The sequence below is a fragment of the Oppia nitens genome, unplaced genomic scaffold, assembly GCF_028296485.1.
Source record: "Oppia nitens isolate AA-2021 unplaced genomic scaffold, nextdenovo-longstitch-racon4-pilon3 scaffold19_pilon_pilon_pilon, whole genome shotgun sequence".
Lineage (NCBI taxonomy): Eukaryota > Metazoa > Arthropoda > Arachnida > Sarcoptiformes > Oppiidae > Oppia > Oppia nitens.
Window position 1 is genome coordinate 554,728 of NW_026533198.1, and position 18,612 is coordinate 573,339.

General features: G+C 22.5%; 1 protein-coding gene across 1 annotated transcript; it reads right to left on the minus strand.

The window, feature by feature from the left end:
* Positions 1–3,594: 3,594 nt before the first annotated feature.
* Positions 3,595–18,234, minus strand: LOC128966065 (sodium- and chloride-dependent GABA transporter 1-like). Its single transcript, XM_054312871.1, has 13 exons — positions 17,381–18,234; positions 9,768–9,899; positions 8,630–8,897; positions 8,102–8,234; positions 7,247–7,381; positions 6,989–7,092; positions 6,780–6,904; positions 5,836–5,948; positions 5,097–5,228; positions 4,765–4,867; positions 4,501–4,601; positions 4,087–4,254; positions 3,595–4,020 (listed from the first exon to the last, which is right to left on the minus strand). The coding sequence occupies exons 1-13, from the start codon at positions 17,667–17,669 to the stop codon at positions 3,919–3,921; spliced, it is 1,905 nt and encodes a 634-aa protein (XP_054168846.1). The 5' UTR covers positions 17,670–18,234; the 3' UTR covers positions 3,595–3,918.
* Between the last annotated feature and the right edge of the window lie 378 nt (positions 18,235–18,612).

An 18,612-nucleotide genomic window follows, 5' to 3' on the forward strand; every position in this document is an offset into this window, starting at 1 on the left:
AAAAACAACCGGAAAATCAATAATATATTAGGATTTACGACAATCCGATTGTTTTTCTTATTAAAAGTAAAACTATTATTTTATCTATAAATTTCTATTTAAACAAAATATTTTTAGTATAAAAGATAAATATCTAAAGTTTTTTGCAAACATTTTTTCTATTTTAAAAAAATTCATAAAAATGTTTTTATTATGTTTTATATATATAATTATATTTACTATTACAACGATAATTCTATAATAATAATAATAACAATAATAGAATATTATTGAAATTAAATTGTATTAATATTTCATTTATAATAAATAGTAATCAATTAAAAAAAAAATATTTATTAATTGTAAAAAAAACTAAAAACGATTTTCTTTTTTTTTGATAATTTATTGATAATTAAATAATAAAAAAATATTTTTATTACACTTAATACCCTGTAATGGCTATATAAATTTGTCAATAGTTAATATACAGTATGTTATCTATTAATATATATATATATTAATTGATGACCAATACAATTATGGTTTCATCTATCTATGCTATTTAGATGTAATAGATATTTATTAATAGTTATTAATATAAGTGATAATTTATTATTATTAGATCCAATGTCAATAGTATAATACCAGTAGATATTATACTTAAATATCATACTGTTTATACAGTAGTTTTTATTTTTTAAAGCCCAAAATAGTCTCATTTATTGATGAGAGAGGACAGACATCCCAGTTGTTATTAAACGTAAGATATTTGTTATTAAATTTTTATTTATATATTTTTAAAAAATAATAATTTCACTTGATTTTAGTGATTATTTTTTTTAAAAAATACAATAATTTATTTTTATTAAATAGACTAACACTACTACTACTACTACTAGTTCACTATAAAACTAAAAACTAAAAAATTAAAAAAATACTAATTATATCACTAAATAATATCAGTATCTAATAGTTAATAATATAATAGTCAATCATTGATTTAAAAAATTAATAATAATAATACTGTATTTTTTCATAATTTAACTTTTAGATTTATTTTAAACTATTTCAATTTTTTTTTGCCAAATAAATGTGTTTTATAATTAATATTAGTAGTTATAATTAAAGTAAATTTAATAAATAAATATTAACTATACAACAGAATTTCTATTATATTTTTTTTAATATAACTTATTATTATTGTTATTATTAGAAACAGAAATTTAAAAAAAAACATTTGTAATTATAGTGTAAAATATTTTACAATTAATTAATTAATTAATAAAAAATTGTGTCTAAACATAAAAATATTTTAGTATAATTAATTAGTTTAAATAAATTACTATCAAAGTAGAAATCATATTTATATTAGATATTAAATTCATTTACAAAAAAACAATTAGTTTGTATTTTTTTTTAATAATCCAATTAATTAATTAATTAATAATCATATAATAATAACATTATATATAATATATATAATAGATAAAACAATAATATTTAACTAATAATTTTTTTTATACAATTAAAATTAAAATTGGTGAGCATTTTTGTTGGGCTCAATCAATCAAAAGTTATTTTTATAGTTTAATTTATTGTATATTTTTTAATTATGTATATTACGTGTATAATAATAATAAGTTATATATATATTTAATTAAATATTTTTATTATTATATGTTACTAAATTTTTTCTCTTATTATTAAATAATCCAAATAAACTCTCTAAATATATATATAAAACGATAATTTGGAATTAAAAGTGTGTAATAAATATTAAATATATCATAATATATATATATATATATTATTTTTTGGTTTGTTTTTTATTTTAAAATTTGTTTGTTTTAATTACTGGAAGACAAGTTTACATCATTTTTATTTTTGCATTTTTGTTTCAATGAAATGTTCAATTAATGTGTGTAACCATATGTGTAATGTGTTTGTGAACCACAAATGATTATATAATATAATAATAATAATAATATATTGTAAATGAGTTAACAATCAGGCATTAAAAGCTTTTTTTGTTTTAATTTCTTTATATAATCACAATTTGGTTTTTGTCTCAAATGTTTTATTTAGTTTATTGGGAAAACAGTATATATATATATAAGTAAAGATTTATTATTATTAGTATTTTTAAATATTATATTATTAGTGATCGTAAAAATTTAGTCAATAATAATAATAATAATAAAATTAAAATTGATTATAGAGTATGTAATATCTAATTAATATTTAAATTAAATAAAATTATTGACAAATATTGATAACTTATTTAAATTTCTAAATTTCTAAATTTCTATTAATAAATGTAAAAATAAATATTAATTAAAATAAAAATTAATTAATTTAATTGTAATTTTTATTTGATAAATAAAAACTTTAATCAATTTTTTTTTGGTAATAAATTCCTTATATAATAAACATTTTTTAAAAGTATATAAAGTTTGGCTTATAATACGATCACTAATAACTCAATAATTAAAATTTTTTAATAATAAAAACAATTGAATGAGCATTATATGTATTTTTTTTAATTTAAAAAAAATTATCTAAAACTAATAATAATAATTAAACATAGAAAAAAAAATTGTAATATATAATTGTTGTACAATATATGTTTTTTGGTAATGTTTTTTTTCTGTATTATCAATATTTATAATAATTAATTCAAAAATTATCATTTATTTTATTTTATTTATTTATTTATTTGGAAGCCCTATTCAATCAACAACTTTATTGTTTTAAAAACACTTTGTTTAGTCTCAATTAAAATTAATTAAAAATTAATAAATGGATTTTTTTTTAAAATTTAATAACTAATTTTTTTTGTTTGTTTTTAGCTTTTAGTTTAAAATGGTATATCAATGTTTTTTTAAGTTAAAAACTATAATTTTCAATTAGTAAATTGATAATTATTATCATTAATTAATTAATTAATATATATTATTCATATAATAATAATATTTATATTATTCATTATTATTATTATTATTTTTCTTACTAACTTATCCTCGAATTATTTAATTATTAATTTTTATTTTATAATTTATGTTTTTTTTGTAAGACTCAACTCCAGAAAAAGGCAATTATTATAATGATTTATATATAGTTATGTATATATATATATATATATATAATTTTTATGTATAATAATAACAATAGATAATAACTTAAATGATTAAAATAAAAAACAAAAAAAACAAAAAATATTTTGTTTTTTTTATATATAAGCTAATGATCTTTGTTTTTGGTATTGAATTATTAAATATGGAAGACATAGGTTTACATTATATATCTATATATATATATATATATATATATATATTGTGATATATAATATATATAACAATAGTTTCTCTCAAATAATATTAGTTTAGTAAATCAATTGCCACTTATTTTTTTTAAATAAAAAAACTGTTTTAAATATTTTCAAGTTTTTAGTTTATGGCCATATATTAAACAAATTTGTTTTGAACGACTCGTTTCACTTAATTATTATTTTATTTTTTTTTGATCGACAAGTGATTGTGATATAACTATTATATATGATATGTCCAATTGATTTGTCAAAACAAAAAAAATATCTAACCATAAAGTTAAGTGAGTTATTAATTATTATTATTATTAGTAGTAGTATTTTTTTTTGGTAACTAACCGATTGATGTGTTTTGTTGTTGTTATTGTCCCGAAAAAAACCAATTTAATTAATTAATTTTTTTTAAAATTATCAATTCATACCCCCATTGTTTGTGTTATCATTAATCGATGTTAATTTTGTTGTCCGAAAATAACACCCACCCCTCCTCCATAGTTAAGTAAATATCTAACTGGTGATATGTTATATGGTATGGTATATGTTTGTATATATATGTTTTTTTTACAATAATATACTGTATAATAATAATAATAATAAAAGGGGTTCAGTCATCGTTAAACTGGTGTTACAGTTGTCAAACCGGCATCTTTTAGTGCCCGCTGTCTGATCTCGGCCTCGATCTCACTGATATCGGGTCTGAATAATGCTTTCATTTTCTACGGTAATGTTAAACAAACAATTAATTAATTAATTAGTAAATTAGAAAATTATTATTAATATACTTCGGCAAAATCTCCCGGTGTATTGAAATAAATATAGACAGCATAGCCAGGTATACATAGCATAGAGGACAGGGCTAAAAACCACCCAATGAGCTCGCCCCACCATGGATAGTCGTAGTCCATGTAGGTTAACGGCTGATACTGGACCAGACTAAACATGAATACACCCTAAAAATAAACAAACAAATTGATTGATTGATATACTATACCGGTATATATATATAGATATATATTACTTTTTTCAACAAACAAAAATTGCAAACAAACAAAATCAAAAAATATTTCTAAATATATATATATATATATATCAATAATTATTTTATATGGTGATGGACGAGCCAATCATATATATTATCGTATATATATAATGTATAAAAATTTTTTTTTATTATTATTATTATTATTGATACATACAAAGCAAATGGTAGGCGTAAAGACAAACCAACAGCACTTCCACCATATACACAGATTCCCGCCTATCATGTCCTCAAGATTAGCATAATATCGATTAACGCCTTATTTTTGTTGTTGTTGTTGTTGTAACAAAAAATATGTATATAAAGAAAGAGAGAGAGAAAGAGAGACAACCATATGATAACATAAGCAAATATTAGTGAGAGAGAGAGAGATATGGTTTTTTTAATATATAAATAAATAATATATTATTTAGGAGCTAACCGTAAGACCAGGAAATGGCGATAACTTCAAAGAAGACCAGATATAACAGTGCAAAACCAGAAGCTGCATATGTATTGAATAACTCAAACCAATATATGCCGCCCTTTATATATATATATACATATATTGAATATACCGTATATATATGTGTGTATGTATAGAAAAAAGTATTAATATATTACATTATATAAATATGATATATATATATATGTATAACAAACAAATCATATATAACAACAAGTATTTACAAATAAAAAAATTATTTTCCTATTTATTTTTATAATTATTAGGGAAAGATAGAGAGATAGATAGATAGACAGACAGACACTTACGTCGACCACAAAGACCAGTCCAATCAAATAGGAGACAACACTGACAAACAAAATGAACAATTCTTTGTGCGGCCGAAGAAGTCGTGGAAACTCGTCGATGACGGCCGTGAAGAAGCCCTCCATTGTGCAGAACTGGATGGTTAATGGATAGACAGATAGATTGATAGATAGATAGATAAATAAAGAGAGAGAGAGAGAGAGAGAGATCAGTCATATGAAAATTAAGTTAAAAACATTATATAATTTTTTAGTTTATAATAATATTAATAATAATAATAATTTTGAATATAATATACACTAAACATAAGGATTTTATAATATCCATCAAAAAAAATATTTTTGTTTTTTATTTTTGTCAAAACTAAAACTAAATAATAACTATTAAGTATTATTTATATAACAATTTACTGAATAATATATATAGTGAGTGAAAGAATATTCTGTACAATATTTATATATATATATATATTACAGTAGTTTTATATATATAGAGAATATGTACAGAATATTCTTTCACTCACTCTTTACTCTATTGTTTTAAGACATTACTGATAACAGAGTTATCTTTATAAGATGTTTGTGTGTTTTTATTGTATTATTGATAACTGGGAGTAGTTTTTATGTTTAGTTGTGTTAGACATACTTTACTACTAATACAACTACATTACTATATATATATATATAGTGTCAAACCCAACAACAACAAAAAATAAATAAGAAAGTATATATATATACTTACTTGACTGTCCATACCTAACATTATAATCATTAGGAAAAACAGTATCGCCCAGAGAGGTGCTACGGGAAGCTGTAGTGTCGCTGAAGGATAGGCCAAAAAAACCAAACCAGAACCTATGTATGAATCATATGTATGAATGAATCAATGAATTGATTGAATGAATGAATGAATGAATGAATGAATGAATGAATGAATGAATGAATGAATGAATGAATGTATCAATCACTGAATGTATGTATCAATCAATGAATGTATGTATGTATGTATGTATGGATGATTGGATGACATATATAGTGTATATAAAATATTATATTGGATTACATGCTTAACAGTAAAATTTTTATTTTCTATTAAATCTAATTTTTGTTGAATATTTAGGGTATAAAAATATTTTTAACTTGTATATACTGTATGTGGTGCTTTTTAGTATTGTTTGATTTAGTTAGTTAGTTAGTTAGTTAGTTAGTTACATATTATTGCAGTACAGTACATTTATTTTTAAATAAAAACATATATTTTTCATAATTATAATGCATATTCATTTGCATTTAAAAGTAATTACTGTTTATATAGTCGTATATATAAAGTTACTTTAATTTAGATATACAATATATAGTACAGTGTTTAAAAACTAATTGGTTTAATGTTTATGACTATAAGAATTTTAGGAATATATATATATATATATATATATATATATATATATTATATGTATATATGTATATATGTATCTATATGTGTATGTATGCATGCATGTATGTATGTATATGTGTATGCATGTATGTAAGTATGTATATGTGTATGCATGCATGTATGTATGTATATGTGTATGCATGTATGTAAGTATGTATATGTGTATGCATGCATGTATGTATATATATGTATGTGTTGCACAGTATGTTTTTATGGCATAATATGGATATATATATAATTGTATGACATACCAGAGACAGCCACCTGGTCTATGGGTTTATTCTGCTCTTTAGCCATAAAACCAACAATACTGAAGACAACAAATCCGGCAAACATTGAGGTACCGCTGTTTATGCACGATATGATAAGCGCGTCTCTGATTTTTTTTTAATTAATAATAAAAAGACAATTAAATTTATAAAATTTATTTATATTTTTTTGTTGTTGACAAACAAAAAACCTGTGAACGTTGTTATTATATTTATTATAACTTCCTAAAGCAATCCAAGCGCCTAATCCCAAGCCATAGGAGAAAAATATTTGTGTGGCCGCATCACTCCATACCTGTCCCCCAATAATAATAACAATAATTAGTAGTAGTAGTAGTAGTATTAGTATTTTCAATTTATAAATAAAAAAAATGTTATATACTATTTACAGTAGAATTTTTTGTATAATATATATATATTGTTTTTTTTAAAAAATTATTATAATATACCTGTGAATCGCCTAAACGATCGAGTTTTGGTGTTATGTAATACATTATGCCATCCCAAGCACCGGGAAGTGTTATACCGCGAAATAATAATATAATCAGACAAACGTATGGAAATATTGCTGTAACATATACAATCTGTATAACAAAAATATATATTAAATTTTTTAAATTATTATTTTTTTTTAAATAAATAAATATTATTTATTGATTAATTTGTTTAGTTGGTATTAAATTATTATTATTTTTATTTTTTTTGAAAAAAATTATGTATAAAATTTTCTAAAAATTTTGTTGATAAATCTAATTTTCTGTATATCAATAATAAATAATGATATAGCATTTTTAAAAGATTGTTAAATAATAATTAAATTTGCATATTAGGAATATTCTGTAAATATGTAGTGTAAACATAAATATATATATTATAAAATATATTATATTATATATATAAATTGAAAAACATTGAAATATTTATGTATAATCTAAATCAATAACCTAGCCATGCAAATATCAAAAATTGCAATATATATATATTTAATTTGTCAGTAATTATTTTTTTTTTTAAAATGTTTAAACTTTAACTTAATATATAATATATATATGATTATATAATATGGTTATATAATAATAATTACTAATAGGAAAACTAAATAACTATAAAGAAAACTAAACTATAATTATACCCATAATTTTTTTAAAAAAAAATAAAATTTTAACATACATAAATTAGTGTTATTTAAAAAAAAATAAAATTATAATTTCTAAAAATAACAAATATTATTGATAAGTAATAGTATAATATAATTGTTATTGTTGTTGTTGTTATAATAATATCAATAATAAATGACTACTAACTTTGCCAGTCCATTTGACCCCTTTCCAAATGGCAAAATAACAGGCCACCCAAGCAATCAACAGTGTAAAGGCCAGTGGCCAACGTATACTACCAAAATCGCCCATTGATTGAGTGGACTGGAGGACATTTCGCCTGAAAATAAAATATAATAATTAATAAATAAATTTTTGTTTCAATGCAATCATCATTTCAATGCAATATTAAGATATGTTATTTATTTATTTATTATGATATAATTTTTTTAATATGTTTATTATCACTATTACTACTACTACAACAACAACTACTACTACAACAACAACTACTACTATACTATATCTAATATTATTACAAATTATTATTTTCAAATTATTTAAAAAATTAATATAATTAATAATTTTTTTAAATATGTTTATTATCACTATTACTACTACTACTATATCTAATATTATTAAAAATTATTATTTTCAAATTAATTATTTTATTAAATAACAAACAAACAGAAAACAAAACAATTTTTTTTTTAATAATCAGAATCAGACACTTACTCCCAGAACTCTTTGACAGGACTGGTAAAGTATGACGAGTTGGCCTTACAGACGGCCGCATTGACGCCGATTCTGGCCAGACATTCGCGTTCCGATTTGGCCAAATCGTATTCGGACTTGCATTTGACCGAATTCCACCAGTTATCACAGCCCCTCCACGGTACGTCCGAGGCCAGCGAATAGTACAGATAGTACAGTGTCCAGGCCAGTACTACTATGTAGTAGACGTTCAGCCAAAATGCCATCACCGCTGCTGCATAGCCCACACCTGTATATGTGTAGGTGTAGGTGTAGGTGTAGGTGTAGGTGTAGGTGTGATCGGACACGACAAATGTATAGGAAATAGATTTTTATATTATATATAAGATATATATTTATAATTAGGTTTTTTGTTGTCTAATTAATATGATTAATAATTGGTGTTATTATTATTAGGATTATATACAGATAATGCCAATTAAAAGTTCAAATTTGAGTAATATCATGTATACAGTTAACTTTACGCTTAGCAAGATAACTTAGTATAAAGTTACCTTATATTAGGTAAGTTATATAAAGTACCCTGGCTAAAGCATTACATAATATTACTCAAATTTAAACTTTTAAGTGACATAAACTGTATATATATAATTATCAATTGATATATAATTAGTTATTTAAAAAATAATACTATATATATATATATATATACTGTGATATATATGACTGTGACACAGTATATACAGTATTTATTGTTTATATACTGTATACACAGTAAATATATATATATAGTATTTTTTAATAACTAAATAACAATTTTATTTACTGTACTGTATATATATACAGTACATATATATAAGGAATTGATTCACTACTACTACTACTACTACTACTACTACTACTAGGAAATGACATATAACCGAAACACACTGTTATAACAGTGAGAGTGGTATTACAGGAGAGGAAATTGCTGTCTTATCTATCGATATGTCTTTGTAGTCACAATATGTCGCTTTTTGAAGATTAGTTTCTCTCTCTCTCTCTCTCTCTCTCAGATATATTACAATAAGTCATTGAATAATAAGAGAGAGAGAGAGAGAGAGAGAGAGAGAGAGAGAGAGAGAGAGAGAGAGAGAAAGAGAGTTATAAGGAGTCATACCTTTGAAAATTGGACAGATTTTCCAAACACTGACGCCTCCGATGCCGAGCCATTGGCCCAGAGATGCCTCCAAAAAGAATGTGGGAATTCCAGCAAATAATAGACACAAAATATATGGCACTAGGAATGCACCTGGATCATTTTTTTGGGAGGGGGGGGGTAGATAGAAAAAACAAATCAAAAATTATATTCAATTATTATTGTAATTTTTATTAATTTATTTTTATTCTGAGTGTTTAAATAATATAAATAATTCATATATTTTTCTATTATTATTTTTTTTTGATAGTAATAATAATTATGTATATTATTGTTTGTCTCTACTGTTACTTAAAAAAAAATTTGTTACAATAATTTAAAGGTTCATTTAATATGATTATGCATTTGTGTGGTTTACTACTGATAAAAACCTAATGAATGTATTTTATTATTATAAAAAATAATGTATGTGTGTGTGTGTGTGTGTACAGTATGTATGTATGTATGCATGCGTGTATGTATGTGTGTGTATGTATATATGTATGTGTATGTTGGTGTGTATGTATGTATGTGTATGTATGTATGTTTGTGTGTGTATGAGTGTGTATGTGTACCTAAATAATTGGAGAGAGAGAGAGAGAGAGAGAGAGAGAGAGAGAGATCCTAATGATATGAGAAAAACAAGTGTCTGTGATATGATAAGTACTGTATTAATATATAATAATAATAATAATACTAATAATATGAAACACCAAATGACATAAAATGTTGATTCTTTGCCACTGAAAGGCTATCATATCTCTTAATATCAATTGTTTGGGCGTTTTTATGGCAAAAGCCAAATATATTACCGGGAAATATATATATATATATGGCATATAAAAAACCCCTCAATATATATATATATATATATATATATATGAGATATCATATTAAAAGCAATAAGAAACCTATTACTGGAGGAGAGAAATCAGAGCTCATAATTCATATCCAAACAGCCAGAAAAAAATATATAACTAACGGTTCACACAAATTATTTTCATCCCATATCTCTGGACAACACATATAATATATATATATTATTATATATATGATATAATAGTGTGTATATATTAGTGTCTCTGTCTGTCTGTTTGTCTATCAGTCTCTCTCTCTCTCTCTCTCTCTATATATATATATATATATATATATATATATATATATATATAAAGAATATTCTGGTATATTGTGTTGTTGTATAGTATGTATACAGATATATCATATTTTAAAAAAAAATAAAATAAAAATATTGAGGTTTTGTGTGCAACTATAATACTAAAATACTACTACTACTACTACTACTACTACTAATAATAATAATATAAGCAAGCAACAAAATTATATATGATATATACTGTATTCATGCAATTGTTTTCTAATATTTTTAGTAAATCATTATATGAAAAAAAAATAAATTTCATAATAAATTTAATTTATTAGATTATTACCTAAAAAATTAATGTTTCAATTTTAACAGTATTTTATATATACAACTATACTAAATATTTTCAACAACAACAACAAAATAACTTTAATAATCATCTATTATCGTCTAATAATAAATTATGTATTATTATTATTTTCTATTAAGTATTGTCTAAAAAAATATTAATTTGTATCTATAATACAGTATATAAATTTATATATTGTATAATACTTGACCTACTTATTATATATTATGAAAAATCAACTATATACTTTATTTTTATACAAAATTTTTAAATATATATATATAGCCAAACAAAATATTGAGTAAAATATATTTGGTTCATAAAATTTAATATATTTAAAAATTCATCGCTTGATTTGTTTTATTATATATATATAAAATAAAAATAATAATAAAAACATATTAAAAATATGTTTTAATATCTAATAATATTTGGCTTAAATATAATAATAATAATAATAATAATAATAATAATAAGCAAAAGTAAAAGTAATATAATATTTCCACAAAATGACCGCATCATATATAAAATGGACAAATCAATTGTTTTAAAATATATATAATACAGTATATATATATATATATATATATTATATATTTTATTATAAATATTTATTTTTCAAAAACATATATATATATATATATATATACTATATATATAATCTATTATCCAATTAATATGTTTTGCAAAATTAATTTCAATTAAATTACTCAATCAATGATTAATTTGGAATTTAAGCAGTTTATAGTAATATAAAAAACATTAAATATAAATTATTTAAATATAATTATTATTACTAAAAAATATTTAATGTATTTTTTATAATAATAATGTAAATACTGTAAATTCATAGTGAATAACAATAATTAATAGAAATAATAATAATAATTAATACTATTATTATTAATAATATTAAATAAAAAAAATTGTTTCACAAATAAATACAAATAAAAACCACACAATTAAATGAAAATAATATTTTTTTAAGTAATTTTTTTAATGACATAAATTTTCCATTTTCTTTGTGTAACTTTATTTTGAGAGATATATATATATGATATAAAACGGAGAAAATATTTTTGGATTCAATTCAATTCAATGGCAATGTTTTTACAAATTTCTCTACAAATTGCTATATATTTTATATATATATATATTGAGAGTTGAAAGTAAAGGAAATATTTGAAATCAATAAAAGGCTTAAAAATGAGAGAATATATTGAGAGAGAAAAAAACACTGAATGGCTCTTATGTTACGGCAAATCAATTACAGACTGGCTTTTCATTTGCATTCAAAATATATTACATTAAAATTCAATTTTATTATTATATATAATATATATATATATATATATATTTTACTTTTTAAATTATTCTTTAAAAATCTGGCTTTTCATTGACTTTATATAGTTTTTACAATTTTTTTTCTCTCAGTATATATATATATATATATATATATATATATAGTATATATTACTTTATATATATAAAAAAAATATTATTTATGTTATACAATATAAATATTATATCTCTCTCTCTCCCTATTTATGTTATAGTTAAAGTAAACTATCATTGAATAATAAAAAAATAAATAAATACTGGTAGTAATAGTATCAATATATATATATACTGTATATAAAGTCATTTTTTATAGTGTGTAATATATATTTACATTTATAAAAATTTGTAGTCATTGTATTATTATTATTATTATATTTATGTAAAAATGTTAAAATATTATTTTTTAATAATCTTGTTTTTTGTTGGTGTTATATAACAACAACAACAACAACAATAACAAAATCTGACTAAACAAGCAAATATTTACAATAATAATAATAATATACAATAAATATTATAGTAGTGTGCATGTGCATGTTCAATTTTTATATTATATAATTTATATATATATATATTATTCTTTAACTTTATATTGAATTCAAACATCAAACAGCAAAGCATTGAGAAACACATTGAAAGAGAGAGAGAGAGAGAGAGAGAAATATGATGTGAATTATTGATTTTTGTTGTGTGCGATGTGTGCTGTTTTGGATATGAAAGAGAGAAGAGAGAGAGAGAGAGAGAGAGAGAGAGAGAGAGAGAGAGAGAGAAGCTATAAGTTCACAGTCTTAACGGTTGAATTATTTGCAAAACTATACCCCAAAAACACTACTGTTTACTATACCAACGATATTATATACAATATTCTGTATATATCTATCTATATATATACAGTACATATATATATATACCACTACAGAAAACCACTTTTTGCCCGAATAAGTGTCAAACAATTCCGTTTGTATTGTTGTAGTGTTTGGCTAAGTAGTAGTAAATGTTTAATACTTTAACACAAACTTTGATTTTGTTATTTTATGTTATTATTGTCGATCTCTCTCTCTCTCTCTCTCTCTCTCTCTCTCTCTCTCTCTCTCTCTCTCTCTCTTTCACTCACTCTTTCAAAACATAACTGTTATCTAAAGGGATTAACGCCTTATATAAAACATTAAATGCAAGATTTATTTTGAATATTTTGAACCCCAAATACATTTGTAATGTGAACTCATCTCTCAAATTTTATTTCCACTATATATATAAATTTATATATATATATATAGTAATCACTAATATACTGCATATATATATATATATATATATATTTATATATAGCATTATTTGTAGAGACATTGTTTTTGTTCATACATTAACTCATTTAAAACTCATTAACAAACACACAAAAAAAACAAACCAACAAAAAAATGTTTACTAATTAAATGATTTGCTTGAAAAACAAAAATGTTATTTTTTTAATAAAAAAAACAAACAACAATAACAACAAATAAATTTGTGTATATTTTTATTTTATTTATTTTAATAATAATAATATTTATAAAATATATTTATGAATATTTTTTAGATGCTGATGAATGCAAATATAAATATATAATATATTCTATAAAATATTAATATATTCTATAAATTTATTATTTATATAATAGGGAATATCATATATACTATATATAATATTCTATCAGCACTAGTAGTAAGTAGAGTAAGTTAAGCTGAGCTCCTGGAGTATGCGGAAGGGTAGACCCTAACTCCTGTCACATACACACACACACATTGTTTACTATAAACCCGGTGCATACACACACACACGGTTTTATCTTTCAATCTATCAGTTCAGGGGGTAATGTGGGGTTACCCACCCACCCCCACATTTACCGTCAAAATTATTTTATTGGGGACATAATATATATATATATAATGAGTTTATTTACACACATATACACATATACACACATTTGTTTAACCCATAAATAAATACACCCACCACTACCACCATCATCAGACAAATTGAGGTAAATTGATTGCACTATTAACTAACTGGCAATCATTACATAAAAAACACACCAACACCACCATCACCACCACCAACAACAACAAGAAAATAGATATGCATTGCCCTATTGGGAGATCAGGTACTACCAAATATACGGTAGTACCCATATAATCGTAATTGATGTGTACTACTACTGGTAGTAGTAGTAGTAGTAGTAGTAGTATAATAGTAGTAGTCTTTAAACACACTGAGATTCTTGATTCTGTATGAAATACATATATATTCTGTATTCTGTATATATATATATATATATATATATAGTGTGTGTGTGTGTGTTATGCATACACATATCAGTACTACCGTTCCCCCGATGCCATACACACATACATACACACACACAGCAGCATCCAGTGAATTGTGGTGATGGCATCCATAAGCGTAAGCATCATCTGATGATGGCCTTCAACTATGGCAACGTTGTGTGTAATGCCAGTTGTGTGCCAATCGATTTTGAATGGCATCAAAAAAGGCACACAAATATATATATATATGTTATAAAGCATAGCAAATACATTGCAATACTCTCTCTCTCTCTCTCTCTCTCTCTCTCTCTCTCTCTCTCTCTCTCTCTCTCTCTCTCTCCATCCTCTCATTGCTTCATTAAAAGCGTTTTGGATACAGGTTTTCATAGTAGTAGTAGTTTTTTGAAAAGCATATCAATTGAATTGAATGCTCACATTTTGATTGATTTTCACTCATCATTTAGTCAAATATACTGTATATACTATTATATATATCATATATCATACACTGTATATATATATATATGTTTTGAATGATAGAGCAAATAGCCTACACTTTCCTTCTCTATTGACTACACTTTATATATATATATATTTTTATTGCCAACAAATTGCTATTAATTTATCGAATTTTTCAAATATATATACAATATATATATAGTATATAAAGAATTTACTGAATAGTTTGCATTTAGATAAGAGAGACTCAATTCAAATGAATTGATAGAAAATGCTATTATAAGCAAAAATAAAAACTATTTTGTTTATATTATATAACCAGTATATATATATATATATATATATATATAGATAACGGTATATATATATTATTATAATAACCACTATTTGTTATTTTAGCTAAAAATAAATTATTAGTATTATTGTTATTTCTATTTTTACAATTTAATTATATGATAATAGCCTGTAAATACATAAAATATATGAATAATAAATTGAATTTAAATTAAAATTGAATTTATTTATTTATTTTTATAGACTATTCACGAATAAGGCTAATATATATAATAAATAATAATTTTTCAAAACAAAAAATTTATTATTTTTAATTGCAATCAATAAATTTACTATAATTTACAGGAATAAAAATTTCAAAAACAAAAAAATTGTTTTTAAATTTAATTTGTTTAATCAATTTCTATTTGCTATTGAATTTTTCATTTGTGTGTTTTTATGCTTTTATAGAAAATAATAATTAATTAGATAAATATATATATATATATATATATATATTATATTAAACATTATATTATTAAACTAAACTAATTTGTATTAATTAAATAAAATGTTGTTTTAATGTCTCTCTCTCTCTCTCTCTCTCTCTCTCTATTAGCTTTGTTTTTTTTAAAAAATAGAAAATCTATTAACTAATAAATTTTGTGTTTAAAAATTTGTTAGAAAACTAAAAAATTTATAACCTAAAAATTTGCTTAATAGTAGCTAATATATCACTAAATAATGTTTAGGCATTTTTATTTTGATGTTAAAAAGATTTAAGAAACACTATATTAAACCCCATAAATACAGTGTATATACAATATATATATATACAGTATTAATATATATATATAACATATATATATAATAGCATTTACTATATGTTAAAATTAATTGCATAGAATCGGATTTCCTCGTAAAATACTATACAATACTGTATATATATATACTGTATATACAAATAATAGCAAATAATATTATATGAAAAATATGATTTATAATTATTAAATAAGAAAAAAAACTGATTTTTATATATAAAAAATGTTTTACAAAAAAAATTATTGAATGCTTGGTTTGATTTTTCTAGAAACGTGTTTTTTATATATCATACTAAAAAACAGTTTAAATAAATTAAATGGACAAAAAATATTGCCCCAAAAATTTAATAATATATATATATATATATAAAATAATAATTGATTTTTGGTTTATCATTGTGTGTGTGGTTTACATAAAACAGAAAACATAACATAAGAAACACCATTTTATAAAATTAAATTTTCAAACAAACAATTTTTTTTTAATAAAAATAAAATCATAAACTGATGATAGTTTTAATCATTAGTAATTTTTTTTATTATATTATATACAATATAAGTTGCAAGAAAATTTATTATTTAGAAAAAATAAATAAATGATAAATAATATCAAATAAATGTAATTTTTGTTTTGTTTTTATCGAAATATATATATTTATCATTATTTTATTTTTTTTTAAATAATATAAACTATAAATTTGTTTTAGTAGAATATATATCTTAATTTTTTTTATGAATATATAAATTTAATATGTTTTTAAATAAATTTATAACAAATTATTAATAAAATTATTTATAACAATAATAATATCAATGAATTATAATTATTATATTATTAATAATTTTTTTTTAAATTTTCAGCTAGCTAATATTTGAAAACTACTATTATTTTAATAATAATAATAATTTTTATTAAAAAATTAAATATCAAAATAATTTTGCAAACCTCCACCATTTTTATAGCAAAGATAAGGAAACCTCCAGACATTGCCTAAGCCGATGGCGTAGCCGACACACGACATCAGAAAGTCCATCTTTCCCGACCACTGTCCTCTATCAGGTATATCTCCATCGACTAGTTTCACTTCAGTAGGCACAGCACCGCCACCGACACCGCCAACACCGCCTGAATTGGCTGAGGAGGCAGTATTGTTGGCATTTGGCTGATACCGTTCCCCAGCAGAAGCACCAGTTCCACCGAAACTATTTAATTCTAATTTATTTTTTTCGGACATTTTTTTTTGGTTGTTTGGTTGTTAATAATCGGTTAATAATTATTTATTTTCTGGTTATTATTATTATTATAATTTTTTTGTTTAAAATTTGAGAGAAAATTCCACAACAACAAAAAATATGCAAAAAAACAATTATTTTTAAAAATCCAAGAATCAGATGATAATGATATGATGATTATGTATTGGTGATGATGACGATGATGATGATGATAGAGGATCAGTTGCAGCAGCAGCAGCGATGATGATGACTATGATGAATGATTGGCACCAAAAAAAAACAAACAATCAAAACTAATAACAAACAAAAAATCAACAATTTTTTTTAATTTTTATTTAGGCGGGGGGCTTAATAATTTTTTGGTTTAATATATATTTTTGCAGCACTGGTAGTATTAGATATATGTGTGTATACTGTATATATTTGGGTAGTACTGGCCTCTCAACCCGTTGTCTCTTCTTCTCACTCTTTACTCAACAACAACAACGACAACAAACAACAACATTCACAGGAGAGTATCGACCGAAAAAAAAATGAACTGTTCTGTTGAAAGAGAGAGAGAGAGAGAGAGAGAGAGAGAGAGAGAGAGAGAGAGAGAGAGAGAGAGAGAGAGAGAGAGAGAGAGAGAGAGAGAGAGAGAGAGATATTGATGTAGTTTTAGTTTTTCGGGCCAAAAATCACATGACTATGACTATACCAATGGTAAAGTGTTGGTTAGAGTTTTCAGAAAAGTATAGATGAAATGACTGTTTCAGTAGTTCAGAGCCAGAAATGTCTTCACCGCGCAGTCACACCTCCAGAAGCTCTCTCTCTCTCTTTCAGCTCTCTCTCTCTCTCTCTCTCTCTCTCTCTAAGTTTCAAATTAGGTTAATCAATTTCAATTTCTCTCAGCAATGGTTACTATTATCTATTAATTAATTGATAATTTGTTATATTAGATAATAT

Coding starts and splice junctions, on each gene's coding strand:
- LOC128966065 (XM_054312871.1), bottom strand. CDS start 17,669: ATGTCCGAAAAAAATAAATTAGAATTAAATAGTTTCGGTGGAACTGGT. Junction 9,900..17,380: donor TTGCTATAAAAATGGTGGAG/GTTTGCAAAATT, acceptor AAAATGATCCAG/GTGCATTCCTAGTGCCATAT. Junction 5,949..6,779: donor AGACCAGGTGGCTGTCTCTG/GTATGTCATACA, acceptor ATTCATACATAG/GTTCTGGTTTGGTTTTTTTG.